We start from the raw sequence: 26,869 nt of genomic DNA, 5'->3' as shown, positions 1-26,869 counted from the left end.
ACTGCAACTCCCGTCAGGCTCTGCGCCAACGGGATGGGAATTTCGGTATTACAGGCGGGCGAGATGGCCAAGGTGGTAGAATGAGGCGATGGGGAGAGGCTAGGTAGCCTGCCATCTTTATGGTAGTCTCCTTAGCCTCCTGGTTCCGCCATTCTTAAGGAACGCTAGAAGGCTAAGAAACTACTATTCCCATCGCACCTCATAAGATCGACTACTAGTCAGGTGTCCGCCCCTTTTCCGCCATCTTGCTTGTAGTCCTCGTTCCTTTTCACCTTTCCATTGTTCCTGACGAGTAGAAATGGCAACGGGAAGGCAGCAGATGGACTGCGACTCCCGTCAGGTACCACACACGCGGAGGGTTGTGGACAGGAGGGCGTGTGAGTGCCTGGGAAGGAGGTCAGGCCGGGGAAGAAGGCCATGTTGTTTGTAGTCATCGTTCCCGCTGCCCTATGCTTTGCAACGGGGAGCCTCGGGGCAACCGGACTATAACTCCCGGCATCCTCGGCTCCCGGCTTGGCACATCCTCCGCCATCTTGTTTGTAGTCCCCGCTGGCCCCAGCATCCCATTGTTCCCACGGTGGCACCAGCGTCCGCAGGACCACGAGTTCCGTCGTGCCCTGCGCGTGTTAGTCCTGGAAAGTGGAGGTGGTGGGGGAAGGAGGGAGCAGGGGGCGGGGTTCTTCTGGGAGAAGGAGGGAGTAAAGAGGAGGAGGAGGAGGGAAGGAGGAGAGAGGGGAGGGGGAAGAGAGGAGGAAGGAGGAAGGAGCTCAGGAGGGATGAGAGAGGCGGCCAGGGCCCCGGGCCGAAGCAGCGCGGGGCCGGGGGACCAGGGGGGCTGAGACACCCCAATTGCCCCCTCCCCCTTTTCCTGCCCCCTTCCATCCTTTCCTTCCAGCCTCCTGCTTGAGGAAGGGGATTTATTCAAATTTTATTTAAATCCCTATCTCCGGAGGGTCGCGCGCTGGGGGGAGGGGAGAGGGCGGGGGCGCGCGCAGGCTGGGGGGGCGGGGCCGAGCAGCTTCCTTCACCCCCCTCTGCTCGCCCCGTAGCAGTCGGGCAGGGGGCCGCAGGCCAGGGGCGGGCCCAGGGGAGGGGGGCAGGTTACAGGGACCCCCCCCTCCCCGGGAACCGGCGGTGGGCGGGGCTTGAACCCCGGAAACGGTGCGGGGGCCCAGGCCTGGCCCAGGACCCCTGGGCCGTGGGGGCCGGGAAGGGGCCAGTTAAAGGGCCAGGGGCGCCGGGGAGAGGCGGGGCGGGGTGGGGGGAGGGGAGCTGGGACTCGGACCCCCGGACTGAGTGGGGACCGGGCAGAAGCTGTACACCCTGCGCCCGAGGAGCCCCCGTTGGCCTGGGGGGGCTGAGGGACTAAGCCCCCCAGAGCAGGACCTCCCCCTGGAAGGGCCGCGCCGCAGCCCGTGGGAGGGCCTCGCCCCCGGCGCCCCCCATCTCCACTCGCCGCCGTCCCGGCCTCCGCCGGAGGGAGGGGCCGAGCGCCCTCGGGGGGCCGTGGACCCCGGCGTTCTGAGCGTTTCGCGCCCCGTGCCGCCCGGCCCCCCCGCCGCCGATGGCCGCCGACCCGCCGGGAGCTGCCGAGAAGGGAGAGATGGCTCCCGGGACACGTGTGAGGTGGGTTCATGCGGCTCCTCCTCACCCCCAGACCTGGGCAGCACCCAGTCCCATTCATCCTCAGCCCGGCCTCTCTCTACCTTACCCGCCCCCAGCCTCACCCTCTCTTTGCTCCAAACTCCTCATCTCCACCCCTCCTTCCTGTTACCTCTCAACCTTGGGGAACTGGCCTTCCTTCCTAGACCCTGCTTCCCCTTGCAGACCCCCATCCCCGCCTGCAGTCGCCGCCCTCCAAGGCCCCTCCCCTGGAGCGCTGGAGGGCCCCTTCCCCCCATGGATGGGTCTGGAAGTCCCTGGAAAGGGGGAAGCTGGAGTAAGACTCTGGCCATAAAGAGACCCTCCAGGCCTGCTGAGTCTGTATGGGATCTTGGAGGATCTGGTTTCCATGGGAAGGGGAGCCCAAGGGATTCTAGACAATTAGGGGTGGAAAGCAGCTTGGGAAGCTGGAGGGGGGGGTGCACATGTAGGACTGAGCCCATCTTGAGTTCTGTGGAGATGTCAGGCTGGATTCGACAATCCCAGGGAATCTGGGAGATTGCCCAGGTTGACCTGAGAGACCCATGAGGAGGCTGTCTTAGAGCAGACGGAGCTCCGTGGGGAGCAGAGTTGAGATTTTTGGCTGAGGAGGGCTCTGCAGCAGCATCTCAGGGAGCGTTTCCGAGCACTGGGAAGTTGGGCAACACAGTGACTCTTTAGGGACTGGGTTAGGGAAGAAGGATACCATTGAATCTGGTGAGGAAATCTAGATTTTAGGAGAAGAGAGATTGGGTGTTAGTAGCTAATGAAAGAGAGAAGAGAGGGAGTAGGAAAGGTCTGGAGCTTCCACCCAGGAATCTGTGGGTATTTGGGAGCTAAATCTGGGGCATTTTAGATTGGGGAGCGCATGGGCTGGAGCACATTTGGGTAACGGGAAGAGTTGGGACCTGTCTAAGGTAACTCCACAGACAAGGAGCCCCTGGCTTTCCAAGGAGCTTTGCTGTGGGGATGTCAGTGGAGAGGGCCCATGTCCCTCTCAGTGTCCTTTCGTCCTCCCTGGCCTAGGCAGGGGGGCACGATGAAGTGTCAGAGCAAGAGTGAGCTCAGGAAGCCAGTTCTCGGGCCTCCCAGAGGGCCTGGGTGAGCTGCTTCAGGGAGAGAGCGGCCTTGCCTAGACGGAGTGGTTCCCCTCACCCCCTGCAGGAGGGACACCTTGTTACCTGTCTCCCTGGGTAGGAAGCCAAGCTCTGGCTGCCTAGGAGTGGGGGAAGCTGCCAGGAGTCTCCCCGGCCAGGGCCCCAGTGGGCCCCTGACCTTGCCACCCTCCACCCACAGCCCTCGGCGTTGCTGACGCCCCCAATGTCGTCGAGCAGCCGGGGGCCGGGGGCCGGAGCGCGCCGACGCCGAACCCGCTGCCGCCGCTGCCGGGCCTGTGTGCGAACTGAGTGCGGGGACTGCCACTTCTGCCGAGACATGAAGAAGTTTGGGGGGCCCGGGCGCATGAAGCAGTCGTGCCTGCTCCGGCAGTGCACTGCCGTGAGTTCTGCCCCCACCGTAGCGGGCACGCCTGGGGCTCCGGGCACCTTTCCCCAGCCAGCCCCAGCGCCTTTCTTGGTGGCTGGGGGTGACTCCTTAGAGTGTAATGTAAAGTTGCTGTTTGTTCACTCATTCATTCACTGGCTTGTTCAAATATTCGCCAGGCCCGTTTTTGTCCTCAGCTTCAAGCTGGGGCCAGCGTTAGGGTGTACAGAAGAATCCATCCCACTCTGTACCTTCACGCTTTTCCCAACTTTCAAAAGTACAGACCCACAGAAAGCTCAGGCCCTCTTGTACCCCTTCCCAGAGCTGGCCCTGTGAATAGGTCTTTGCCTTCTTTGGCGTCCTTTTCACCTGTTAGAGTGGTCTTGGATTTGAGGCCAGTCTTACTCGCTGTGTGACCTTGAGCAAAATTACTTTGAACCTCAAGGTACCTTCTCTGTGAAATGTTTCCTTTGCTGAGTTGTAAAGGTTAAACAGCATGGATATGAATGTACCTGCTACAAGGCCCAGCACACAGTAGGTATCCAAGAAACATGGGTTTCCTCCCAGCTTCCTCATCCTTTGAGCTTCCCAGGGCTCCAGAGAGTGGTCCTTCCCCAGCAGCCATGAGGAGCCAGCTGCATCCTATGTCCCCCTCATGCCGCCACCTCCCTTTTTTCCTGCAGCCACTCTTTCCTTGTTGGTCTCTTTACCCCACAGCCCCTCCCTTTTCCTCCTTTCTCCCCCAACCCTTGCCTCACTTTCCTTCCTTCTTCCCCACCTGCTGCTTCCTTGAGCCTGCCTCACAACCTTCTCGATATGACTCAATATTACCACTGATTTCCCCAAAGTCATGTTGTCTGAAGGCCACTCTCCTTTTTCTAGGGCCAGGCAGCTGCCTTTCGTGTTCCCAGGGGTCTTGCCAAAATCGGGTTTATTGTGGGGTCCAGGGCAATCCTTGCGCTGCTCCTTGAGCAAACTCAGAATCACCCCAAGCTGCTGCTGTGTTCCCTCCAGCCCTCTCTGGGTATTATTGTCATGCTTGCCTATAGTCTTCTTCCTTTCCCAAAGCCAGCTACAATTTCAGGGTCACAAAGGCCCTGGATCCAGATGCAACGATCACAGCAGTAATAACAGCTATGTATGAACTACATTTCCTGTATTATCTCATTTTTATGACAGTCTTGCAAGAAAAAAATTCCTAGCCCCATTTTACAAATGGAGAGACAGAGATGTAAGGAGGTTAAATCGGTTGGTTGCTCAAGGTCATACTGCCAAAAAGGAGCAAATTCAGGATTTGACCCAGCTTGGCCCACGGGTTCTGAACCTCATCCAGCAGCGGGCCAGGATCCCCAGAAAGAAGGGTCTTTCTCCTGCTGCTTGCTTTTGGGGTCCCTGACGCCCTCTCTCCCTCGACAGCCTGTGCTCCCACACACAGCTGTATGCCTCTTGTGTGGGGAGGCTGGGAAGGAGGACACAGTGGAGGGAGAGGAAGAGAAATTTGGTTTGAGCCTCATGGAGTGTACAATCTGCAACGAGATCGTCCACCCTGGCTGCCTGAAGGTGATGGCCCTGGGAACCCTGGAGGCTGGGGTAGGGCAGATTGTCGGGGAGCAAGGAGGTGGGCTAGGCTGCCTCTGAGTTTGCTGGCACCTGACATCCACTCCCTGCCCTCTGCCTGCAGATGGGGAAGGCTGAGGGTGTCATCAATGCAGAGATCCCCAACTGTTGGGAGTGCCCTCGCTGCACCCAGGAAGGCCGGACTAGCAAGGTAGGGGCTGGGGCTTGTCTGGGTGCTAGGCTCTGGGTAGGCGGGAGGTTGGGGATCTGTGCAGAACCTCACCCCCAGCTTCAATCTCCCCAGGATTCAGGTGAGGGACCAGGCCGCCGCAGGGCTGACAACGGCGAGGAGGGCGCCAGCCTGGGGAGTGGATGGAAGCTGACGGAGGAGCCGCCACTTCCACCACCCCCACCCAGGCGCAAGGGTCCCCTACCTGCTGGGCCCCCCCCAGAGGACGTGCCTGGGCCCCCCAAAAGAAAGGAGAGGGAGGCAGGGAATGAGCCCCCTACCCCAAGGAAAAAGGTGAGCCAGGGAGCATGCTCACTAGGTCCAGCCTAAGGGATTCTGGGAGCTGTAGTCCTGTTCCTTTTGGAGGGGAGGGGGGCCCTGGGAGATAGTGCTTCATGGGTTTCCCCCAGGGATTGTAGGGAGATGTAGTTCAGAAGTTGTTGGTGGGAGGATGGCGCGTGCTCAGTATGGTGGAGAGGTACAGGTGAGAGGCAAATGGCACTGGACAGGGAAGCTTTGGGTGCTTTAGGGAAGAGGCAGAGAGCATGCTCAAATTAGCTGCTGCAGAGGAGGAAGGAGGGGCTGGAAAAGGCCTGAGGGGGAAGAAAGAGGAGATGAGAGCATGCTCAGTGAGCCAAGACACTGGTTACAAGGTGAGCATGCTCAGAGTTCTCCCTGAGATGGGGGCTTCTGGGATTTGTAGTCTAAGAGGAGAGCATAGATCTTAGTTTTGTGGACAGTGCGGGGCTAATGGCGTCACTCCCTTTCCCCCTATCTCCTTCTTGCCTTGGTAGGTGAAAGGAGGCCGAGAGAGGCACCTGAAGAAGGTGGGTGGAGACGCCTGCCTCCTCCGAGGATCGGACCCAGGCGGCCCCGGCCTTCTGCCCCCCAGGGTTCTGAATCCGAGCCAGGCTTTCTCGTCCTGCCACCCTGGGCTCCCTCCCGAGAACTGGGAGGTGTGCCGGGGACCTCCTCCCTCCCCTTCCCACCTTTCCTTGCCCCACCCTCCACCCTGAAGACAGAAATCTGTCCCTTCCTGCCTACGTTGTCCTGCCCCAGCCCCACTTGGCCATGATGGGCATTTGGGCCCCTGGGAAGAGTGGAGGGGGAGAGTGGGTTGGGGCCAGGCCACAAGAGCCCCGGATTTCCCAAGAACCCTTGGGGTATCGTCTGACCCATTTGCCTTGTCTTTCCAGACCTTAAAGGGGAAAGAACTGAGTTCAAATCCCTGTTCAGCCACTGACTCCCTGATTGGTCTTGGCAACTTGTCAGCTGCTCTGAGCCTCAGTTTCCTCATCAGTGAAATGGAGATGATACTACCTCCCTTACCCCATCTATGCCACCGAGCTGTTTAATGACATTAAAGTAAACGAGCTTTGTAAACTGAAAATGTACTAGATTCTAGGGAAATAAGGCCCAGAGAGGTTAAAAGACTTGTCCAAGGTCACACAGCAAAGCTAGAATTCAGATGTCACTTTGCACTGACACACTGAATGCCAGGGTCTGCCTGATTGTGTTCAAATTCTGCCTCTGCCATTTATCAGTTTGTAACCTTGGGCAAGTCCCATAATCTCTGAGCCTAAGTTTCCTCATGTCTAAAAAGAGTGGCCCAAGTTGCCCACTCCATCCCAGCACTGTGAGGATGTCATGAGTCAGGATGGGAGGCTCCACCCAGGGCCAGACAGTCATTGTTACTCTCACATCATTGAAGAGACACTTGAAATTGTCTGGTCCAGCGTTCCATGTTGTAGATGATGAGAAAGGGGCTTCCCAATGTCACACAGAGAATGGATAGCCCAGCCAGTACTCAAAACTAGACCTGTAACTGTTCTCCACACCTCACTGCTTTTGGAAACTCATAAGCTAGTGAGACCCATAAGACTTAATTCTTTGGATCAGCGCCTTCACGTGACAGATAAGGAAAGTGAAAAGTCCAGAGAGGGCCATGGCTTGACTGAGGCCTCACGTCACTCAGGAGCAGAGCCAGGGCTGGAACTCAGGACTGTCCCTTGGGCCGTTCATCCCTTGGTGACTCCTCAGGGATAGGGGGTGGGGAGGTATGTGCCAGGCCCTAGAACAGCCTTCCTCTCTCTCTGCAGAAACCAAAGCCGCCTTTGGCCTCTGCAGAGGGCCCGGCGGTGCCGTCCCCATCACCCCAGAGGGAGAAGCTAGAGCGTTTCAAGCGGATGTGCCAGCTGCTGGAGCGGGTGCCTGACACCTCCTCGTCCTCGTCAGACTCCGACTCGGACTCCGACTCGTCAGGCACATCCCTGAGTGAGGATGAGGCTCCTGGGGAGGCCCGGAATGGGCGACGGCCAGCCCGGGGCAGCTCAGGCGAGAAGGAGAACCGTGGGGGGCGGCGGGCTGTGCGCCCTGGCAGTGGGGGACCCCTCCTCAGCTGGCCCCTGGGCCCCGCCCCCCCGCCCCGGCCCCCACAGCTGGAGCGGCACGTGGTGCGGCCCCCACCTCGAAGCCCTGAGCCCGACACGCTGCCTCTGGCTGCCGGATCCGACCACCCCCTGCCCCGAGCCGCCTGGCTTCGAGTCTTCCAGCACCTTGGGCCCCGAGAGCTATGCATTTGCATGCGAGTCTGCCGGACTTGGAGCCGCTGGTGAGTGGCCTGGACAGGCCTGGGTTCCATTGCCCACACGCTCCTCGCTTGCTGTGTGACCTGTTACAGATCCCAGAGCCTCTCTGGGCCTTGTTCTTCTAATGATAATGCTTCTGTAGGATGTACATAACTGCGGTGTGGTATTTCCGTGTTGACCACATACAGGCTGCTTTTTATATATGAGCTCACTGAACCCTCACAACTTTGTGAGGTGGTACTGTTATCCTATTCTTCAGATGAAGCTGAGGTCAAGGTCATGTGGAGAGGAAGCAGTAGGACCAGGAATCTGAGCCCAGTCCTTCTGGCTCCAGAACGTTTCCTCTTAATAACTGTCATTTATGAGTGCTTAGTATGTGCCAAGCATAGTGCTGACTGCTGTGCCTGCATCTTCTTACTTGCTTTTCACCTCCCTCTGCTGAGGACAGTCTTACTATTGCTCCCACTTACACATAAGAAAGCCCTTTGCCGAGTGGCCTCTGTCTTCCCAGAGGCACCCATATTTGGGCCTCCTGATACCGCTTGGAACTTCTTTGTGGCCCGGAGCCACCACCAGCACCCTCTGCCTACCCTCCTCCCATCTCCCCACTGCTTTCTGAGTCTTGTTTCTACAGAAATGGTGGTCATCCTCCCAAACCCCTGGTCTTCCTCTTTGGTCCTGCCCCTGGCAACCCCCCCACCTCCCCATCAAACTCCTACAACACTCCTCCCTCCATGCCCCCCCACCCCAAAAGAGCACATAGAGGCTTGCTGCATGTTGACGAGCCTTCATTCACTTTCATGTTCCCATGAAACTGTTCAGGGCAGATACTGTATCTGTTTTAGCTTCATGTTCTCAGCACAGGACAAAGGGTAGTGTAGGTGCTCAAAAACCATTTTATTAAGTGAGTAAATCCAGACTCTTGCCCAGGCCCTTACTGTGGGCCAGGCATCCTGTTGGGCACTTTGCAAATATTAGCTGATGTGTTCCTCATAATAACAGCCCTGCGAGGTGAGGGAATGAGGGACACCTGAAAGCACAGTGCAGTTAGTGGCTGACCTCAAACCCCAGTCCTTTTCCTAAGGATTTTGGGGTGCTTGTTCATACTTTCTGGTCTCCGTGGAAGCTATAGAGCTAAGAAGAGAGGAAGGTAGGCTCTGGAGGTAAATTACCCGTAGGTGAATCTTCCTCTTCCTCTGTTGAGCTGTATGCTATCGGGCTAGTTCCTTAACTTCTCTATGCCTCAATTTCTTCATCTGTTAAAACAGGGGAACCAAGGCATTTACTTCCTAGTGTTTTTGTAAGCTAATATACATAAAGAATTGAGGACAGTACTTAGGGAAGAGAAATTTCTCAGTGCCTTAACAGCAATCATTATCACTCACTCAGCTACAAATATTTACTGAAAGCATAGACTTTTACATCCTCAGAACACAGATCTGTGCCCTTGAAGAGCTCCCAGTCAAACTGCAACATAGAAGCAAATAGTTACAGCAGTTGCTGGGGATCACCACCCTTGCCTCAAGTAATAATTGAGGAAATGTTTGCTGAGGCCTCTTCATCAGGGCCAGCCCTGTGTTTGGCATGTGGGATCCAGAGCTTGAAGAGGACCTGATTTCTGCCTCAAGGGGAGACTTGTGACTGGAGGTGGACAAAGCAGAGAAGCTGGACTGGACGGTGGTTTCCAGCTTGGGCCCTGGAGTCTGGCACCCTTGGGTTTCATCAGCTGTGATTCCTGTACTTCCTGGATGAAATGGCCATGGGTAGATAGCTATACCTATCAAGGCCTCCCTTTTCCAGTCTGTAGTCTGGGTTCATATCAATACCTTGTAGGGATAAAATGAGGTGGTTCTTGCAAAACACTTAGCACAGTACCTGAAGGGTGCTAAACACTCAATAAAGTAGTGGCTTTTGATGAGAAGGATGAGGGGAAGGCAGAGCAAGGGCCTGCCGGGGGCACAGTGGGACCAGTCAGGAGGCTCTGCCAGCCTAGGCACAGAAGCAGGGGCAGTGAGGATGGAGAGGAGGGACTGGAGTTGGGAACTTTTTAAGAAGCAGAATGGCTTGGATTTGGTGACTGAATGGCTGCGGGAGCAGCAGGGTGACTCTCAACTGAGTTTCTGGTCCATGAGCCTGGGTGGGGAGCAATGCCATGGCCCAGGCTTGGGAATACTGAGGAGGGGCAGGTTCCAGGATAAAGCCAAGAGCTCAGATTTGCCGTGTTTGGTCTGAAAGGCCTTTGGGCCAGTCAGGAACAAACAGGAGAGAGAGCAGCTGGATGTACAGGTCTGATGCTTAAAAGAAAGATCCAAGTTCGGGAGTTTTTAACCTATAGGTAGCGACTTCAAGGAAGAGGGCAGAAATCAGAATGTCAGCACTTGTGAGTTAGAGAAAGAACAGGCAGAGAGAGATCGAGGGCACGAGTGTGTCCTGAAGGAGAGGTTGAGGAAGGAGTGAGTGATGAGCAGGGTCAGGTGTTGACGAGAGGTCATGAGAGGCCAAGGACCGGAAGTGGCAGTTGGATTTCGCTACAAGGAGGTGTTGATATCTTTGGCTGTGCTACGTGGGGGTGAGGGCACTGGAGCCAGGTCGCCCTGGAGTTGAGGTTGGACTTGATCTGTTTGTTCTCTGCTGTGTCCCTGGTTTCTAAGATATGTGGCATACAGTAGGTACTGAAAAAACGCTTGTTGAATGAGTGAATGAATGAAAGTGAGGAAATCAGGATAGAGTGTGGAAAGAGGTAGTGAAGGTGGAGTGGGAGAGAAATCTGTAGGTGGGAGAGCAGGAGGTTGCAGGCTTTCCTGTCTGGTGCCTTCCATCTTCTCTTGGAAACGGGCGGCAGAGTGATCTGCCCAGGCGAGCGGAGGGAGGGCGGGTGGACACGGCCTGGGGGAGCTGCTGAGTCTCAGGGAAGAGGGTTGGGACTTCGGAGGAAATGAGCAAGGAAGCAACTAGACCCCAGGTTCAAGGCAGCTGGGGTTAGGAGTAAAGACTTAGAGGTGGACAGATTGGAGGACAGCGCTGGCAGCAGGGAGCCCAGAGAGCTGAGAAGGAAGAACTGTCTTCGGTTGGAGCCAGGAGGCTGTGCATTCCTTACAGGGGGCAGTTTGGGCTGGTCTGGCTCTGTGGCCCCAGAGGGCCTCTGCAAGAGGGAGGTTTTGCACTCCAATTTGGGGATTTGGAGGTGGGCTTAGCAGGGTGCTGACTTGGTCAGGGGTGTTGAGTCAAGGGGAAAGGGACTGGGGTAAGGCATTTGAACATCAAGTTCTACCTCCCCTGGCTTGGTGTATGCTTTGGCCTCAGACTTCTTCTGACCTCTTGCCTAAGTGTCACTCTCTAGTCTAGAAGGAACTTGGCCATGGCTCCCTGTCGCGTTCACAACAAACTTCCACGGTCCTGTTGGACATCTGGACATGAACGGTGACTGCACTAAGCACTTCTTCTTTTTAGAGAAGCCCTTCAGAAGGGTCCTGCACTATCTCCCTTCTTCTTTTTTTTAACGTCTTTCATTTAATTTTTTTCAATCATTGTTTAAAAAAAATGGAAGTATAGTTAATTTCCTCTCCCTTCATTTTTGCAGCAAACCTTTGAAATAAGTGCTGCCTTTACCCCATTTTATGGTATGGAAAGCGGAGGCCCAGAGAGAGCAAGTGACTTGCCTAAGGTCACTCAAAGCACAGAGGTGGCAGAGCTGGGATTTAGATCCCCACGGCTCACACTCCTCACCTCTGAGCTCTGTGGCCACAGCCGTCCAGCCTGGCATTCCAGCCCTCCTTGCCACAGCACCCCTACCCTGGGCCTCCTCTAGCCTCACCCCTTCCTCTTCTCCACTTCAGGATTCAGGCTCTAGATCCAGACTAGCCTGGTTTACGACCTGGCTCTGCTACCACTAATAGCTGTGGGACGTTGAATAAGTCTCTTAACCTCCCTGGGCCTCATTTTCCTTACCTCTAAAAAGGAGACTAGTATTTACCTCCTAGGGCTGTTGTGAGGTTAAATGCTTAGTGCACAGAATGCAGTAAACCCTCAGTGAACACTAGATGTTAGTGCTAGAGTGACTGTCATCGTCATCCTCATCGTTAAGGGGAGATGATGCATTGCCCTTTGCTCCTGCCGCCTCAGGTTCTCAGAGCTCTCCGTTTTCTCTGTGTGCACTGGGCCTGGATACTGGTTCTTCCTCATCTGGAACTCACATCATCTTCCTCCCCTCACCGGAATAACTACTGCCTTCCTTTTTTTTTTTTTCCTGCCGCGCTGCGTGGCAGGCAGGATCTTAGTTCCCCGACCAGGGATCAAACCCGTGCCCCCTGCAGTGGAAGCTCATAGTCCTAACCACTGGACCGCCAGGGAAGTCCTAACTACTGCCTTCCTTAAAGTCTCAGATCAGGCATTGTCTCCCTGGGAAGCTCCCCCTCCCAGTTTCTCATTGACTCTTATCATGTCCCTTGTTGCCTTACTTACTGTGGACTTAGCTGTCACCCGCCTGTTTTCTCACTGTTCCATTCCTGGACACTTAGTATCAATAGGGCCCTCAGTGACTGTTGGCTGCCACTCTGAGGTTTAAACCCAGTGTTCTGGTCATCTAAGGGTAAAGGGACAAATTAGCTACAGCCAGGAGAAGTCAGGAGAGACTTCCTGGAAGAGGAAGCACTAGAGCTGAGCCCTGAGTGATCTGGGGTGGTTGGCATTTCTGTCAGTCACACATGTGCCAAAATGTGTTGGCACCAAACAGCGTGTGTCTATAGACGGGCAGGTGGTTTGGCCTGGCTCTTGTGGAGTATGATATAGAAACAGTTGGTGGCCTATGTGTGCTCCCAGGGGGAAGGGCTCCCTTCTAGCCGTGGAAGATACAGGAGGGCTTCAAGGTGGTGGCGGCAGTTGAGCTGGAACTCAAGACTGGGTTGGAGTGAGCAGAGAGAGATTTTGGATGGAGTAGGATGGAGAAAAGGGGCAGGACCTAGGGTCAGAAGCTGGGTTGAAGGTGGGTTATTTTGGGGTTTGTTTTTTTCCTTTTCCTTTTTAGAATTGGAGAGATTTGCAAATGTTTATTGGTTGAGTGGAAGGAACCAGGAGAGGGAGAGGCTAGAATGCCAGAAGAGGGGGGAAATGGTAGGAGGTGGCAGGTGGGACAGAGGGGTGGAGTTGTTCAGATTGAAGGCTTAGTGTCTGTGCTTCCAGCTTTCCCTAAAATGTCACCCGGGGCTCCGGAGTGTGCCTGGCAGTTGTAAGTGGCACAAAAACATGGCTTAATCCTTCCATTATTGATAGTTTTGAAAAGGAAATCTCTCCATTGGGGGCTATTATATCTTTAACACCTTTCTAATGCTTATCTCCCTGTTTAATAAAAACAGTCCTTAGATGGTAGCCGAAAGCCACAGCAACACCTAGCTAGAATTTAGTAACCCTGGCCTGTTATTATGGTGTTTATTTCTAAGGTTAACGTATTTATGTGAAACAATACTGGTTTTAAGTTCAAAGAAGACAATCAATTTAAACATAAATTCATGTTCTGCACATGAGTGAATAGCGAATGACTAGAGTTTGGGCATCACTGCCCCAGCCCAGGGCTTCTTGAAGGGAAAGCCTCCAGAATGGGGGCTGGGAGGGAGATAAGAGACAGCTTCCCGCATCCCTCCTCACCCTTGCTGCTTCAGACGCAGTTCATCTAGCCCAGTGGGAATTTCCTGACATGGCTTTGAACTACTAGAAGAAACTTTTCAGACTGAGTCTTGAGGAACTTCAGTGTACTACAAAGTATTAGTAGATGACCTTGGGAGAGATGGGGAAGGGTTCCCTGGTAAAATAAGTTTGGGAAGCCCTTCTCTGGGTCTCTGCATGTTGGACTAGTCAAGGCTCTCAGAAATGCTGGGATCAGGATCAAACAAACCTGTTTCACTTTGTTGAGGCCTCATTCGTCTTTGTAGTTTCAATACCTGGGACCTACTAGGCCTTCCATAAACACTGACTGAGTGAATAAATGGGAAGCCATAAATGAGATGTGTTGTAGGGGGTGCTCTGTGGGAGCTTTGAGTGGTTCACACTGGCTTGGCATCATCCATTCATGCAACAGATGTGCAACAGGTAATGTACTATGCACCTGGCCCAGTGCTGGGCACTGGGGCTGCTGAGGGGAAGAAGCCAGGGCTGCCCTTGTGGAGCCTCCATTCTAGTTGGAGGGATACAGTAATCAAAGAGAGACTAGGGCTGTAAGTCAAGCCTTGGGCAGCTGGTCCTCAGGATGGGCAGACGCGGATCAAGGGCAGAAATTAGTAGAGGATGAGAAGTGCCCACAGCCACCATAAGAAGCCCAGGGTAGGGGATGGGGGGCTGCTGAAAGATCTCTTTGGGCCTCCATCAAATACAGTGTGTGTGTGTGTGGGGGGGTGTCTTTGGCAGAACGGCAGAACGCTTTAGCAGCTGTAAGGCCCGCTAACTATAGTAACCCCATTTGAGCTTACAACAACCTTGTGGGCAGGCTGATTCTGGACTGTCATCTCTACAAGGCCTCTGAGGCTCAGAGAGAGGAGTGGACTTGCCCAAGGTCTCACATCCAGTTAGTGATGGAATTGACCCCTAAGCCCAATGCTCTTGGCCTGGGTCCTGGAAGCCCTCCCCGCTATCTTATATGGACCAGGAGAGAGCTGGGGTGAACCCGTTAGCATGGGGGTGGGGAATTGTGGGCTCCCTGAGAGCTGAGGACTGAGGTCTCTGTCTTCCCCTTGTGGCCGACAGGTGCTACGACAAGCGTCTGTGGCCTCGAATGGACCTGAGCCGGCGGAAGTCACTGACCCCGCCCATGCTTAGTGGTGTGGTTCGTCGCCAGCCTCGAGCTCTGGACCTCAGCTGGACAGGTGTCTCCAAGAAGCAGCTCATGTGGCTTCTGAACCGACTGCAAGGTAGTGCCGGGTGGTGAGGCGGGACTGGGGTAGGAGGGGGACAGACCTCGGACGGAGTCCTCCTAGCGCCAGTTTCCCGATGCCCCCAGGCCTGCAGGAGCTGGTGCTCTCTGGCTGCTCCTGGCTCTCCGTCTCTGCCCTGGGTTCAGCCCCACTGCCGGCCCTGCGGCTCCTGGACCTCCGCTGGATCGAGGATGTTAAAGACTCCCAGCTCCGAGAGCTGCTGCTGCCTCCGCCAGACACCAAACCAGGTGCGGCCTCTGTTCACCCCTCTGTCGAAGGGGTCGGACAGGGTGGGGGTATGAGGCCTCCAAGGTCTCTTCTGACTCCTGCTGGGTATTAAAGGATTTGAAGAAAGGACAGGACGCATGAGTTTGAGTAGACAGGCCCTGCTTGGCCATTGTTCATTCGTTCACTCTCCTGCTGTGTGCTGGGCCCTGTGATCAGAGCTGAGGGAACAGGATGAGGAGGATGTAGCCCCTGCCTTCTAGGGGGAAGATGATTATGGGATGAAACACAATATAGGACAGGAGGATGATACAGAATTCTGGGAGAAGCCAGGGGATTGTGAGTGAAGTCTCTGGGTGTGGCGGGCACTACTGGAGAGCCTTCGCCAGAGGGAGCAGCGGTGACCGCTGTGGAAGAATGCAGGCCCAGTGTGGCTGGTCAGTTCCATTTGTCAAGAGGAGCCAGAAATAAGGATTTTCTGTGAAATATCCTGGTTTTTAAATGATGGCAATTAATTCAGATTCTTTTAAAATTCATGTGTGGACCCAGCAAAAATATGACTGAGCAACAGATTTGGCCCCTAGATCCTCTTGTCCTACAGTAAAAGGATAAGGATTTTGCTGAGGGAACAGAGCAGAAAGAGGGAGCCAGTTGACTTGGGAGGTTGTGTGGAGGTGGTAGTTTCATTTCCCAAGTCAGACCAGCCACCTCTTCACCTGGTCAGGCCCAGGTCCTCCGCCAGGTAAAGTCAGCTTTATGGCATACGTAGTTCTGGGTCTGGCCCTATGTAGGGCCCTGGAGACCTCAAACTGTCAGACCCATTCCCCGCCCGGGTGGAACCCCAGTCATGTGGAAGAGAGAGACCCAGAAGTAGAAGGTTATGGCGTGACATGGTGGGAGCTGTGGTCGGTGGGGGCGAGTGGTGGGCAGGAAGGCAGTGAGAGAAGCCTTCTTTGAGGGGGTGCTATTTGAACTGAGTCCTGAAAGGGACAGCGTTTTCCCAGGGAGTGTGAGGCAGGAATAAACAGTTTTATGGGATGTGAAAACCATATTGGCAAAGGGGGATGCTGGGAACTGAGGCTGGTCAGGTGAGCGCAGGCCTGGTCACTTTGGGGGGTCATATGGAGGTGTGAGGTGGGGATGCTGAGGCCTGGGGCTCTTTGTCTAGCTCTAGCCAAGAGATGGGATACTCACGGCATCTTCTCTGGCCCCCACCAGTCTGTTCTCCATAATGAAGCCGGTGAACTATCCAGAAAGTCAGATCTGTCCACGTCACCCCATGCTCTACACTCGTTCTCATTGCTCCTGGTGGTCTTTGGATGAAGATCAGTATTTTACCACAGTCAATAAATCCTGATCTGGCTCCCACTGACCTATGATGTCCTTACACTTCAGCCACCTCAGCCTCCTTGCCAAGTTTCCTCCAGTCCCAGGGCCTTTGCCCACTCCTCTTTGCTTAGAATGCTCTATCCTCCTTCACCTGATGAACACCTAATCGTCTTTCAGGCCTCAGCGTAAATGTCGCTTACTCCTAGAAGCCCTCCATGATCTTATCCCCCATTGAGATTACAGTCCCTCTTCTAGAGAACAGTCCCCTCCCAGCATATCATTGTACAGTTGTGAAATGATTTGATTAAAATTAGTTTCCTCCCACAAGATTCTTTTTTTTTTTTTTTTTTGGCGGTACGCGGGCCTCTCACTGTTGTGGCCTCTCCCATTGCGGAGCACAGGCTCCGGACGCGCAGGCTCAGCGGCCATGGCTCACGGGCCCAGCCGCTCTGCGGCATGTGGAATCTTCCCGGACCGGGGCACAAACCTGTGTCCCCTGCATCGGCAGGCGGACTCTCAACCACTGCGCCACCAGGGAAGCCCTCCCACAAGGTTCTTAAGCTCTGTGAGGGTGAGGACAGTCCGCTCACCCCAGCACCTTGCTTTCACAGCTCTCTTTCATGGCTCCCTTCTTCCCACCCCATACCCCTCCACAGCAGTCTTGGAAGGGGAGTAGAGGAAGAACTAGGATTTTTCCCATTTTCTGGATGAGGCCCCAGAGGCCCAGAGGCCCAGAGGCCCAGAGGCCCAGAGGGGTTGAGAGCCAGACCTGAGCACCCACCCACTGCCCAATCTTACTGGAGTTGGACTGAGCATTGGGAACCGTGCGTTCCAGGAGGTGAGAAAGTGCCGGTTGTCCGGCAGACTGACTCCATCTCCTCCTGCTTCAATTCACTTCAGTTTAAGCCCCTTTTCTCAGGAGCTTGCAAAGGTGAGCTGTCCAGGCCTCCAAGGCCTAAATTCTCATTGGGACTTTACACCCACCTTTATCATCTTGGCTCCCTGGCTTCGTGCAGCATTCCTGGAGCAAAACTGAAAGTTTTCCTACTTCCTTGCTTTTGCCCCTGCTGTTCTGTGCCTAGCTACACTTCCCTCCCATGTTCCCTCTCCACACATTCAAATGCTCGAAGGCCCACCTCAGTGAAATCCTCCCTGATGCCCACTTCTCCCGCCCCAGCCACACGTGACCTCTCTTTCTTCTGCTTCCCTCTATTGGCTCTTAGCTGTGGCCCAAGGTTGAGGGCATCTGCAGATATATCCCCTTTCCAGGCTCTCAGCTCCTCAAAGAAAAAAAAAGAGGTAGACTTCAGAGCTTGCCAAGTCAGGTGCCCACAGACTTGGTGGCCTGGCAGTTTACAGAAGTGGTGGGCTTGGTGCAGGACGTTAGGGAGTACACCATGCAGCTTTCATCATCAGGTGAAAGGGGTAGCCCAGTGATGACAGAGCTGACAATTTTTCAAGGAAAAGCTCCACAACAAAAATTTCTTTATAAAAATGTCCTTTTGGGAATTCCATGGCAGACCAGTGGTTAGGACTCCAAGCTTTCACTGCTGAGGGCCCAGGTTCAATCCTTGGTCGGTGAGCTAAGATCCTGCAGGCCACGTGGAGTGGCAAAAAAAAAAAAAAAAAAAAGTCCTTTTATGTAGCATCAGTCACTGAGAAAATTTTTAGCACTATGCAGACACCATAGAACACTTGTGTAGGCTAGCCTCCTGACTTTGTGACATCTGATCTAGTTTATTTAGGGGCTAGGCTGGTGTCTGGGAAGCAGATAGCGGTGTGGGAAGAGTTTGGACTTAGAGTCACAAGGCCTGGTGTCCTGACTCTGTTAATTCAGATCTTGGATAGATTGTTAAGTGATTTGAAGCCTCAGTTTTCTCATCTGTAAACAGGAATGATGATCAGAGAACTTGTTTCCCAAGGCTGTGGTTCTTAAAATGTGGTCTCTGGACCAGCAGCTCAACATCGCTGGAGAACTTGGTTTTTTTTGTTTGGTTGGGTTTTTTTGGCCACACCAGGCGGCATGCGGGATCTTAGTTCCCCAATCAGGGATCGAACCCTGCAGTGGAAGCACACAGTTTTAAACACTGGACCGCCAGGGAATTCCCTGGAGAACGTATTGGGAAAATAAACTCTGAGGCCCCACCTTAGACTACCTGAACTCTGAGGGCGGGGCCAGCTGCCAGGGAGATGCAGAAGCCTCTCCAGTTGGAGAGCCGCTGGCCTAGGGGCAGGCAGCCAGTTAGCTGGTGCCTGGCCCACGGTGCATGCTCAAGCAATGGCTGCTGATACACGAAGGGAATTAAGTTACAAAAACCAAAAACGGAAATGCAGGATTGTGGTAGATACAATAAATGGAAAGCTTTGGGTGCAGAGATAAGGGGTGGGTGCTCTTCTACCCCGGAGAGAGAGGAAGAGGAGACCTCTGACCTCAGACCAGAAAGCCAGGGACCCTGGCCAGGCAGGGGATTGAGCACAGGTGGCCCCAGGCAGAATCTCTTGGGGTAGGGTCCCCTGTGGAGTTTGGCCCAAGTATTTGGCGGGGAGAGAGAGGAGTTTGGAGCTGAGACGGGTGAGACCTTGTAGGAACTGGAATGTTCTACCAAGGAGATTGGACTTCTCTGAGGTGCCCTTGGAAAGTTTTTAGCCGAGGAGGGATGTGGTCCCATTTGCATTTGAGAACGGCTCTCTTTGGATGGGTGAGTGAGGAGGCTGGGGCAGGAGCTCAGGCAGGAGTGGTGTCGCCCCAGTGGTAAAGGGATCCAGGTGGGGACTCCACTGATCATGAAAGGAGAGAGATGTGCCAGAGGAGCCTGCTGGGATGGCAGTTCCGTCAGGGATGTCATTTGTTGGATGAGTGACTACATTTTGAGCACCTATGCCCCAATTCCTGGGCACAGAGCAAGAACAAGACAGAAATTCTTGCCTTCATGGAAGTGACATTCTAGTGGGACAAGAGGAAAAATATATAATATGTCAGATGGTGAGAAAAAGAGGGAAAATGCAGGGAAGGGGTTTGAGTATGTGGAATGTTACAGTTTCAGGTGGAGTAATCACAGAAGGCCTCCTTGAGGCAGTGTGAGCACTGGACAGATGAAATGATGTCAAGTTGTGTGTGTTTGGGGGAGAAGAGCAAGCCATGAGCCACGTAGAGAATGCAAGTCGAGGTTCCCTTATAGTGGGAGCAGGTTTAGGGGGTGGTGAGGGATGAGTGTGCAGGGATGGCAGCAGCCAGGAGGCTGACCTCTTCTCTGCCTGCCCAGGGCAAACGGAGAGCCGTGGGCGGCTGCAGGGGGTAGCTGAGCTGCGCCTGGCCGGCCTGGAGCTAACGGATGCCTCCTTGCGGCTTCTGCTGCGCCACGCACCCCAGCTGAGCGCCCTGGACCTGAGCCACTGCGCCCACGTTGGGGATCCCAGCGTCCACCTCCTCACGGCCCCCACCTCCCCACTCCGAGAGACCCTGGTGCACCTCAACCTTGCCGGTAAGCGTGGTCCCTTGTCTGTCCATCCTGCTAACCTCTTGGTCCCGGTGGTCCATGCCCACCCGCTACTCACCTTCCTGGTCTCAGCTGCCATTGCCCCATCCCCAGGTTGCCACCGCCTCACGGACCACTGCCTCCCGCTGTTCCGCCGCTGCCCGCGCCTACGCCGCCTAGACCTGCGCTCCTGCCGCCAGCTCTCCCCTGAAGCTTGTGCCCGGCTGGCAGCCGCCGGGCCCCCTGGCCCCTTCCGCTGCCCAGAGGAGAAGCTGCTTCTCAAGGACAGCTAGTTGGGTGCCCCCCACCCTCCCCCAGGACTCATCAGGAGCCTGGACCTCAGGCCTTCGTTTCACCCCTGCCAGGAGGCCAGGTTCCCCACCTCATGACTAGGGATTCCTGCCCAGGGACTTGAGCCAGCCTCCCCGCCTCTACCCCCTGCACTGATATCTCTGGGGGTCTCTCCTTCCCATCCCCTCCCCCTTCCACCTGCTTCATTGTCCATTCCCTGGGGGGAGTGGGTCAGAGGTACTGGGGGGTGCTGAGCCAAAGGGATGGTGGGAGGGGGGCAGAGGTGCAAGTCTGAGGGAGGGAGAATGGGGAAAGGGTATCTGCACACAGGATACTGGGAGCCAGGGGGCTGGGGGAGGTGGAAGATGGGCGGGGGGGTGGGGGGCGGGCAGAAAGCAGACCACCAAGGGTTCAGGGAACAAAGACCAGATACTTGGAGTTGGGGGGTGGGGTTGGGGGGGCCAAAAAGGGAAACAAGAGGAGCAATTGGGGATCCAGACGTCAGAGATGAGGGGATTCTGGGAGCCAGGGGAAAGGCAGGGCTGAGTGAGGGGTGGGGGCAGGAGCACCCCCTCGGGGTCACCCCTCTCCTTCCTCCCTCCCCAGATTTCAGTTCCTTCCCCCCAGCCCTGACTCCTTGAACGTCACTGACAATGGCAGCTATTGTGAGGAGTGGGGGCTGCGGGCCTACCCGCTGTTCGGCGCGGCCCTGGGGAGCGGTGAGGGGTACCCCAGCCCCCTACCTGCCTCCCCGCACTATACTTGAACATTCATCTGTACTGAAGTGTTACTTGAACCGGGGGAACCTCGGACCTGGGGGAGCCGGAGCTTGAGGGGACAGGACCAGCTTGGACTGAGGCTGGACCGGTGGGCACCCAGTTTGGACTGGACCACCCCCAGGCTCTCTCTTGCTTTACTGTATTGAGCAGCTCCACCCCTCCTGACCTGGGGTGGGGGTGGGGGTGGGGGTGGGGTGCCAGCCCAGTGATGGGGAAGATGGGACTCCTCCAGCTTGGCTCTTCCCACTCTTTCATCGTCATGGAAACTTGTATCCCATTTGCCCAGGGAACTGCCACTCCTGGTTGCCATGGAATTAGCAGCCAATGGACACCTCCCAAAGCCAGTGCTAAGGCTGGAAAGGGCCCCTCTTAGTTGCCGTGGGAACTTAGTAACAGACTCTCGGCCCTCCCCTGCCCCTTCCTCCACTGCGGGGGCGGGTTTTGGGGAGCCAGGGGGAGGGGTCGGGGCCAGGTCCCGCCCCTCAGCCCAGGCCTCCCTGGGGAGCCAGGTTGTACCATGTAGGGGAGGGGGGAATCTATCCACATACCTCAGGTAACAGGGAGGTGCGCGGGTGGGGGGAGGGACTGGGCGGACCAAAGGCCGGAGGGGAGGGGGTCCTGGGAATCGCAAAAGGCTTGAGGATGGGGCCGCTTGGGGGAGGGGGAGGAGGCAGCCCGGCGGGGGGCAAGTGGGGGACCCAGCCGGGCTGGGCCCCTGAGCCCCGGGTCTGTACAATATGGTTTGCTATAAAAGTCAAAATCTTCCAGCCGGGGCCGCCGAGTTCGTGTGTGTGTCTGCGGCGTTGGGGATGTGGGGCTAGGGCGGGGATGACCCGAGTGTTCTTTGAGGCCCTGGGAGGAGGGGGCTGTTTGGATGGATCTGGGGGACCTAGGTCCTACTGGGCTTCCGGAAATTGAGGATGCAGGGTCTCCTGCGGTCCCTACAGTTAGATGAGCTCACTTTCCCGGAGTTCACTGTTTTAGGTAGGGTTTTGGAGTCTGGACGTTGGAGGTGTCCAGGTGTACCTGCAGTGGTCCAGAGCCCGGAACTCCCAGTCACTGGCTGGGGCTGGGCGTTCATCTCAGCGGGGCTTAGGCACCTAGAGGATATTCTAAGTGGACTGGGGTCTCGGGGTCCCTTGGGATCTCTGCGGACGGTCCCCCGGCTCCACCCCATCATGTGGCCGCCCCGACTCCGCCTCCGCCCCAGTTCCTGTTTCGGCCTCGGCAGTCCTGCTTCAGCCCCTAGGGCTCCACGCAGACGCCTGCTCTTCATTCTCCGCCTGGGCCACGTCTTCCTGGGCGCTCGCCTTCCGCATCCCCGCTCGTCCCGCCGGGGGATGGGGCCTTCCCCCGGCCTGGGCCGGCCCTGCTGGGGTCCCCGAGGCGACTCGGCCCCGCCTTGATGGACTGACCCGCCTGGTGCTGCGGCCCCAGGATGAAGGGCGGCGAGGGGGACCCGGGCGAACAGGCCCCGCTGAACCCGGAGGCCGAGAGCCCCGCGGGCTCGGCCACCTACCGGGAGTTCGTGCACCGCGGCTACTTGGACCTAATGGGGGCCAGTCAGCACTCGCTGCGGGCGCTCAGCTGGCGCCGCCTCTACCTCAGCCGGGCCAAGCTGAAAGCTTCCAGCCGCACGTCTGCCCTGCTCTCGGGCTTCGCCATGGTGAGGGAAGGGAAGGGGCGCACAGGGTGGGGGTGAAGCACAGTGTGGGCACTGGGTTGGGGGCAAAGTGAATGGGTACCCAAGGGAGACAGGGTAGAGGAAAGGGAAAGACCGGTTTTTAAGAGGTACAAGAGGGGTAGCAAACAAGGTCCCAAGGGACTCCGCAAGTCCCTTTTTATGGGTGTGTGCGTGTGTATAAACAGGTTCCTAGCATAAACTGGGCCGTGGGGAGGATAAGCAAGTCCTAAAGATGTCACAGGGGACACGTCATGTCAAGGGGGTAGACAAATCACCAAGGGGGATACATATGCAAGGATAGAGTGAAGTGCTCCCAAAGGAGCATGGTCCAGCATTAGTGGTTACTAGATCCCCACCGGAGGTTCAGCAGCAAATCAGAGCTGGGTGGGGGCTGGGAGGTGGGGTGGTTGAGAGAGCAAACTGGATGGAGTGGTCACACCCAAAAGAAGGAGGGCGGCCAGGCCCCAGCAGGAACACAGGGTGCTTAGTGTAGCCCAGGAAAGCTCTGAGAAGAGAGGATGCCTGTGAGGGAGCCCCTAGCGAAAAAAGCTGCTTAGGAAGCTGATACATGATTCTGGAGATGATAAACTCCAAGTGCAGGTGATATCCGCTGACGGTCCAGGGCAGAAGCCTCACAGGAAGTGGGACCGAGGGAGGTCCCAGGGTGAGGAGCAGTTAGCAGACACAAGTCCTGGCTCTTTCCTGCTTGTGGCCAGCTATGTAACCCTGGACAGGCCTCCGCCTCCTCGCAGGCCAGTGGGAAATTGTGAGATCATGGAGGGTGCACCCTCTGTAGCCTGCCAAGTAGCTGCCCCAAGGTGAGCTCATTCTTGTCATCAAACCCTAGATCCAAGCATGTCAGAGCAAGGCACACATCAGAATGCCTCAGACTACCTGTTAACGGAAACCAAGGCCCAGAATGGGACAGTGGCTTTGCCTGCCAAGAGCACTCAGCAGCTGAAGGATATAGGATGAACTAGGACCCAGGGTCGCTAGACTGTTAGTCCAGGGTTTCCCACCATCATGACAGGAAGAAGGAGAAAATGGGCTGGAGGGGGGTCCTCATAGGAACATGAGGGGGATATCAACATGAGGATAAAAAGGGGTCATAGCACCGGGTGATTTGCGTTAGTCTCTGCTCCTCTCTGTGCCACAACCTCTGTATTAGAATGATGAGAGGGAAAGTTTCTACCCCTAAGGGTCATCCTAGGTCTATGGTTTTCTACGTGGGGGTCCGGATCTGCAGGTCAGCTCACCCTTCCTGATGTGGGGTCATCTCAGGACAGGGAGCTGGCTCCCCTTCACCTGTACAGACTGCAGAGGGAAGGGAGCAGCCCCGTGAACCTAGCTGAGGGAGTTGCCCCGCCCCCATATCCCCCATGGTCCAGCCTGTTCCCAAGGGGACAATCCGGCCAGCTGCTGGACTTGCATGTTGCTGGGGTGACAGCTTAAGGGCCAGGACCTTCTCTGCAGGATCAAGAGGCCAGATGAGTAGGTTCTGGGGGCCAGACTGGCCCCAGTCCTGCCAGGGGAGGTCAAGGCTGAGTCAGGCTGTGGGAGAAACCAGGACCAGGCCTGGCCCAGATCTCTGTCTGTGGAAAACACCTGCTAACACCCGCCATGGCCCAATTTCCCAAAATATTCAGCCTTGCCTTCCTACCACCACCCTCCTGGCTCTGCACCTTCCTCCTTCCCCCAGCCCCAGGGCAACCTAATGGATCTTGCAAGAACCAGGCATGGGGAAAGATCCCGATTCTGGAATTCAGATGGCCTGGGTTAGAATAACATTATATAAATCGTATTGAACCATCACTAAGTACCAGGCACTGTGCTTAAGGCTTTTATGTGTATCATCCTTCTATTATCCTATGAAGTAGGTACCACTACTGTGACCATTTTACAGATGAGAAAACTGAGGATCAAAGATGTTAAGACACCTGCCAGGGTTCCACAGCAAGTAAGTGGCAGGATTGAATTTAGGCAGTCCAGCTGTAGAGTCCAACTGTATACAAGCCTAGAACAGGATCAACTCAAATGTTTGCAAAGGCCTTTGGCAATATGGATGCCAAGTTGGCTGGGTGGGGACTGTGGCTATCAAGAGACACTCCTCACCCATCCAAAGGGAGCAGCCATGACTCAACCCTAGCTGATCGGTGCCATGCAGGAATGTGGGCCTGGTGTAACCAGACCTTCCAAGTTTCCAAGAGGATCTGGAAATAGGAATATTTACATGAAATCTCTTGAGTTTTAGAAGTTGGCAACGTAATTCTTTAAAAAACACACTGTCTGAGCCAAGCAAAACATGTTTGCAAGCTGGCCTGGGTTTGTGGCGTGCCAATTTGCAAACTCTGGCCTTGGACTTCAGCGTTAACTCTAATAATAACAGCAGACACTTACCTGAGCCTACTGTGTACCTCACACTATACTTATCACTTGATATATATTATCTCATTAAATTTTCAGAACAACCGTATAAGACAGGTAGGTGCTATTATCAATCCCTGTTTTCCAGATGAGGAGATTGAGGCACAGAGAGAACCAAACCACTTGCTCAAGGTTGCACAGCTTGTGGAGCTGAAAATGAACCCAGGCCACCCCACTCCAGAATCTGTGCTTTTTAACCCCTATAACAAGATAAGATTGTCAGAAACGTGCCATCCAGCCCTCTAGATAGCCAGGTGGGGAAACTGAGGTCTGGAACAGGACAGAGCCTTGCCAAGGCTGCCCATTCATTCACTCAACAAAGACTGGGTGCCCTCTCTCTGCCAAGCACTGTTCTTCTAGGTCTTAGGGATACATCAGTGATGTACACCAAGAGGCAGAAAACCCCTCTACTCTTGAGGTTATGGGCACTCAACCCATCCCTTCTTGTCCCCACAGGTGGCCATGGTAGAGGTACAGCTGGAGAGCAACCACGAATACCCGCCGGGCCTGCTGGTGGCCTTCAGTGCCTGCACCACCGTGCTGGTGGCTGTGCACCTCTTTGCACTCATGGTCTCCACCTGTCTGCTGCCTCACATTGAAGCCGTCAGCAACATCCACAACCTCAACTCTGTCCACCAGTCTCCACACCAGCGACTCCACCGCTACGTGGAGCTGGCCTGGGGCTTCTCCACTGCCTTGGGCACCTTCCTCTTCCTCGCTGAAGTTGTCCTGGTTGGCTGGGTCAAGTTTGTGCCCATCGGGGCCCCCTTGGGCACACCAGGCTCTGTGGTACCTGCTTCCCAGGTGCCTGAGACTCTGCCACCAGTGGCCACCTCCCTTAGTCCAGCTTCCAAGCCATCCTCTACTTCTGCAGCCCCGTCACAGGCTGAGCCACCTGAGGCCTGCCCACCTCGGCAAGCATGTGGCGGTGGTGGGGCCCATGGACCAGGCTGGCAAGCAGCCATGGCCTCCACGGCAATCATGGTACCTGTTGGGCTTGTGTTCATGGCCTTTGCCCTGCATTTCTACCGCTCCTTGGTGGCTCACAAGACCGACCGCCACAAGCAAGAGCTAGAGGAGCTGAGTCGCCTGCAGGGGGAGCTGCAGGCTGTGTGAGGCCGGTGTTACCCACAGCTGCGAGCACCGCCTCCCTCAGGGGTCAGCCAGAGGCCCCAGGTCTACGGACCCCATCCCCCGCCCTGCCTGGAGCCACTTCCTGTGGCTACTCTCAGGTAGAGAACAGATTCCTGCCCTCAGGGTCCTTTGGGCTGGGCCTTGGGCAGCTCCCACATTCCCAGGGATTCTCCCTGTCAGTCTGTCCCATGGGTTTTGGAAATTCTACTCTACACCTGGGCTGGGAGGAGCAAGGGAGGAAGTGGAAGGTCCTCAGTCCAAGGCTCATGAGGTAGGTAGAGGGGAGGCAGGGAGACCCTGTCAGACCTTTGGTGCTGACTCTTAGCCACTTGCCCCCATATAGAATGTGGACGTCAGAAGCTTACACACCCACCCAGCTGCCCCAGAAGGCAGCCAATCCTTGCTATACTTTTTATGGTTGGCTTTTTTTTTTTCTTCCTCATCCTCAGATTTTGATGGGTTCCACCCTCTTGCTTTGGTGTTTGGGTAGAGGGATTTGGGTGTTTCTACCCCAGGCATATGTCCAGCCTTTCCAAGGAGGAGCCACCCTATTTGGAAGTTCAAATGCCTGCCCCACTGCCCTAGACCCACACTTACGCTTCTGTATCTGGTTCCTACTCTCCTGGTTCAGGGCTGGGGTCAGTGTGCCCAGCCTGATCCCTAGCAAGGGTTGGGGTGAGGTTTTAAGGGAGGAGGTCCAGTCCATAGCCCTTGGAATACAGAGCTATTCTGACACTGAATTTTTGATGCACCTAGTTTTGTATAATAAATTGTTTCACACATGTCCCTGTGGCTGTGAATGGGGTGAAGGGGAGGCCTTGTCGGGAACAGCTGACTTGTTCTTAAGAATCAAGTGGAGGCAAGTGTCCCTGGGGGCAGGGCAGGGGTGGAGGAGAGGAGGTTCCAGGTATGACCCCCTTGTGGTGCTGACAGGGGCCAGTAGCTTCTGTATGTAGAGACTGAGTTATTCTAAGGCTAAAGGCTTTTGCACTCTTGTTACTGAGCCCAGGGTCTCTACCTCATCCATTGAGGATTTAGTATACGTTTCTTTTAGTGTAAGTTTCTTTCTTGAGAGACTACTACATACTAGGGGCTTCTCATAGGTAATCTTATTTAGCCTACTTAATTTAT

General features: G+C 55.4%; 2 protein-coding genes across 4 annotated transcripts; both read left to right on the top strand.

Annotated features, from left to right (window-relative positions):
- The first annotated feature begins 1,306 nt into the window (after positions 1 to 1,306).
- On the top strand, positions 1,307 to 19,973 carry FBXL19 (F-box and leucine rich repeat protein 19). Of its 3 annotated transcripts, none has more exons than XM_081257613.1 (11): positions 1,307 to 1,626; positions 2,938 to 3,138; positions 4,540 to 4,683; positions 4,805 to 4,891; positions 4,985 to 5,203; positions 5,704 to 5,736; positions 7,009 to 7,520; positions 14,230 to 14,393; positions 14,483 to 14,644; positions 19,214 to 19,432; positions 19,541 to 19,973. In XM_081257613.1, the coding sequence occupies exons 2-11, from the start codon at positions 2,962 to 2,964 to the stop codon at positions 19,717 to 19,719; spliced, it is 1,896 nt and encodes a 631-aa protein (XP_081113739.1). In that variant the 5' UTR covers positions 1,307 to 1,626; positions 2,938 to 2,961; the 3' UTR covers positions 19,720 to 19,973. The 3 variants fall into 3 exon arrangements, with proteins under 3 accessions (XP_081113739.1, XP_081113737.1, XP_081113738.1); XM_081257611.1 differs by having other exon boundaries at positions 5,704 to 5,865; XM_081257612.1 differs by lacking the exons at positions 19,214 to 19,432; positions 19,541 to 19,973 and adding an exon at positions 15,840 to 16,150 and having other exon boundaries at positions 1,497 to 1,626; positions 5,704 to 5,865.
- Positions 19,974 to 21,348: 1,375 nt separating this feature from the next.
- On the top strand, positions 21,349 to 26,520 carry ORAI3 (ORAI calcium release-activated calcium modulator 3). The gene is made up of 2 exons (XM_081257610.1): positions 21,349 to 22,162; positions 25,061 to 26,520. The coding sequence occupies exons 1-2, from the start codon at positions 21,935 to 21,937 to the stop codon at positions 25,718 to 25,720; spliced, it is 888 nt and encodes a 295-aa protein (XP_081113736.1). The 5' UTR covers positions 21,349 to 21,934; the 3' UTR covers positions 25,721 to 26,520.
- The last annotated feature ends 349 nt before the right edge of the window (positions 26,521 to 26,869 follow it).

This window comes from Mesoplodon bidens, assembly GCF_964165515.1.
Source record: "Mesoplodon bidens genome assembly, chromosome: 15".
In the NCBI taxonomy this organism is placed as follows: Eukaryota; Metazoa; Chordata; class Mammalia; order Artiodactyla; family Ziphiidae; genus Mesoplodon; species Mesoplodon bidens.
Note: the sequence above shows the minus strand (reverse complement) of the source record. Positions and strands in the feature narration are given on the sequence as shown.

Excerpts from the sequence above, each read along its gene's own strand:
- FBXL19 (XM_081257611.1), top strand. The coding sequence starts at position 2,962 with ATGTCGTCGAGCAGCCGGGGGCCGGGGGCCGGAGCGCGCCGACGCCGA. Across the intron at positions 3,139-4,539 it reads TGCTCCGGCAGTGCACTGCC|CCTGTGCTCCCACACACAGC; the intron begins GTGAGTTCTGCC and ends CTCCCTCGACAG. Across the intron at positions 4,892-4,984 it reads AGGAAGGCCGGACTAGCAAG|GATTCAGGTGAGGGACCAGG; the intron begins GTAGGGGCTGGG and ends CAATCTCCCCAG.
- ORAI3 (XM_081257610.1), top strand. The coding sequence starts at position 21,935 with ATGAAGGGCGGCGAGGGGGACCCGGGCGAACAGGCCCCGCTGAACCCG. Across the intron at positions 22,163-25,060 it reads TGCTCTCGGGCTTCGCCATG|GTGGCCATGGTAGAGGTACA; the intron begins GTGAGGGAAGGG and ends TTGTCCCCACAG.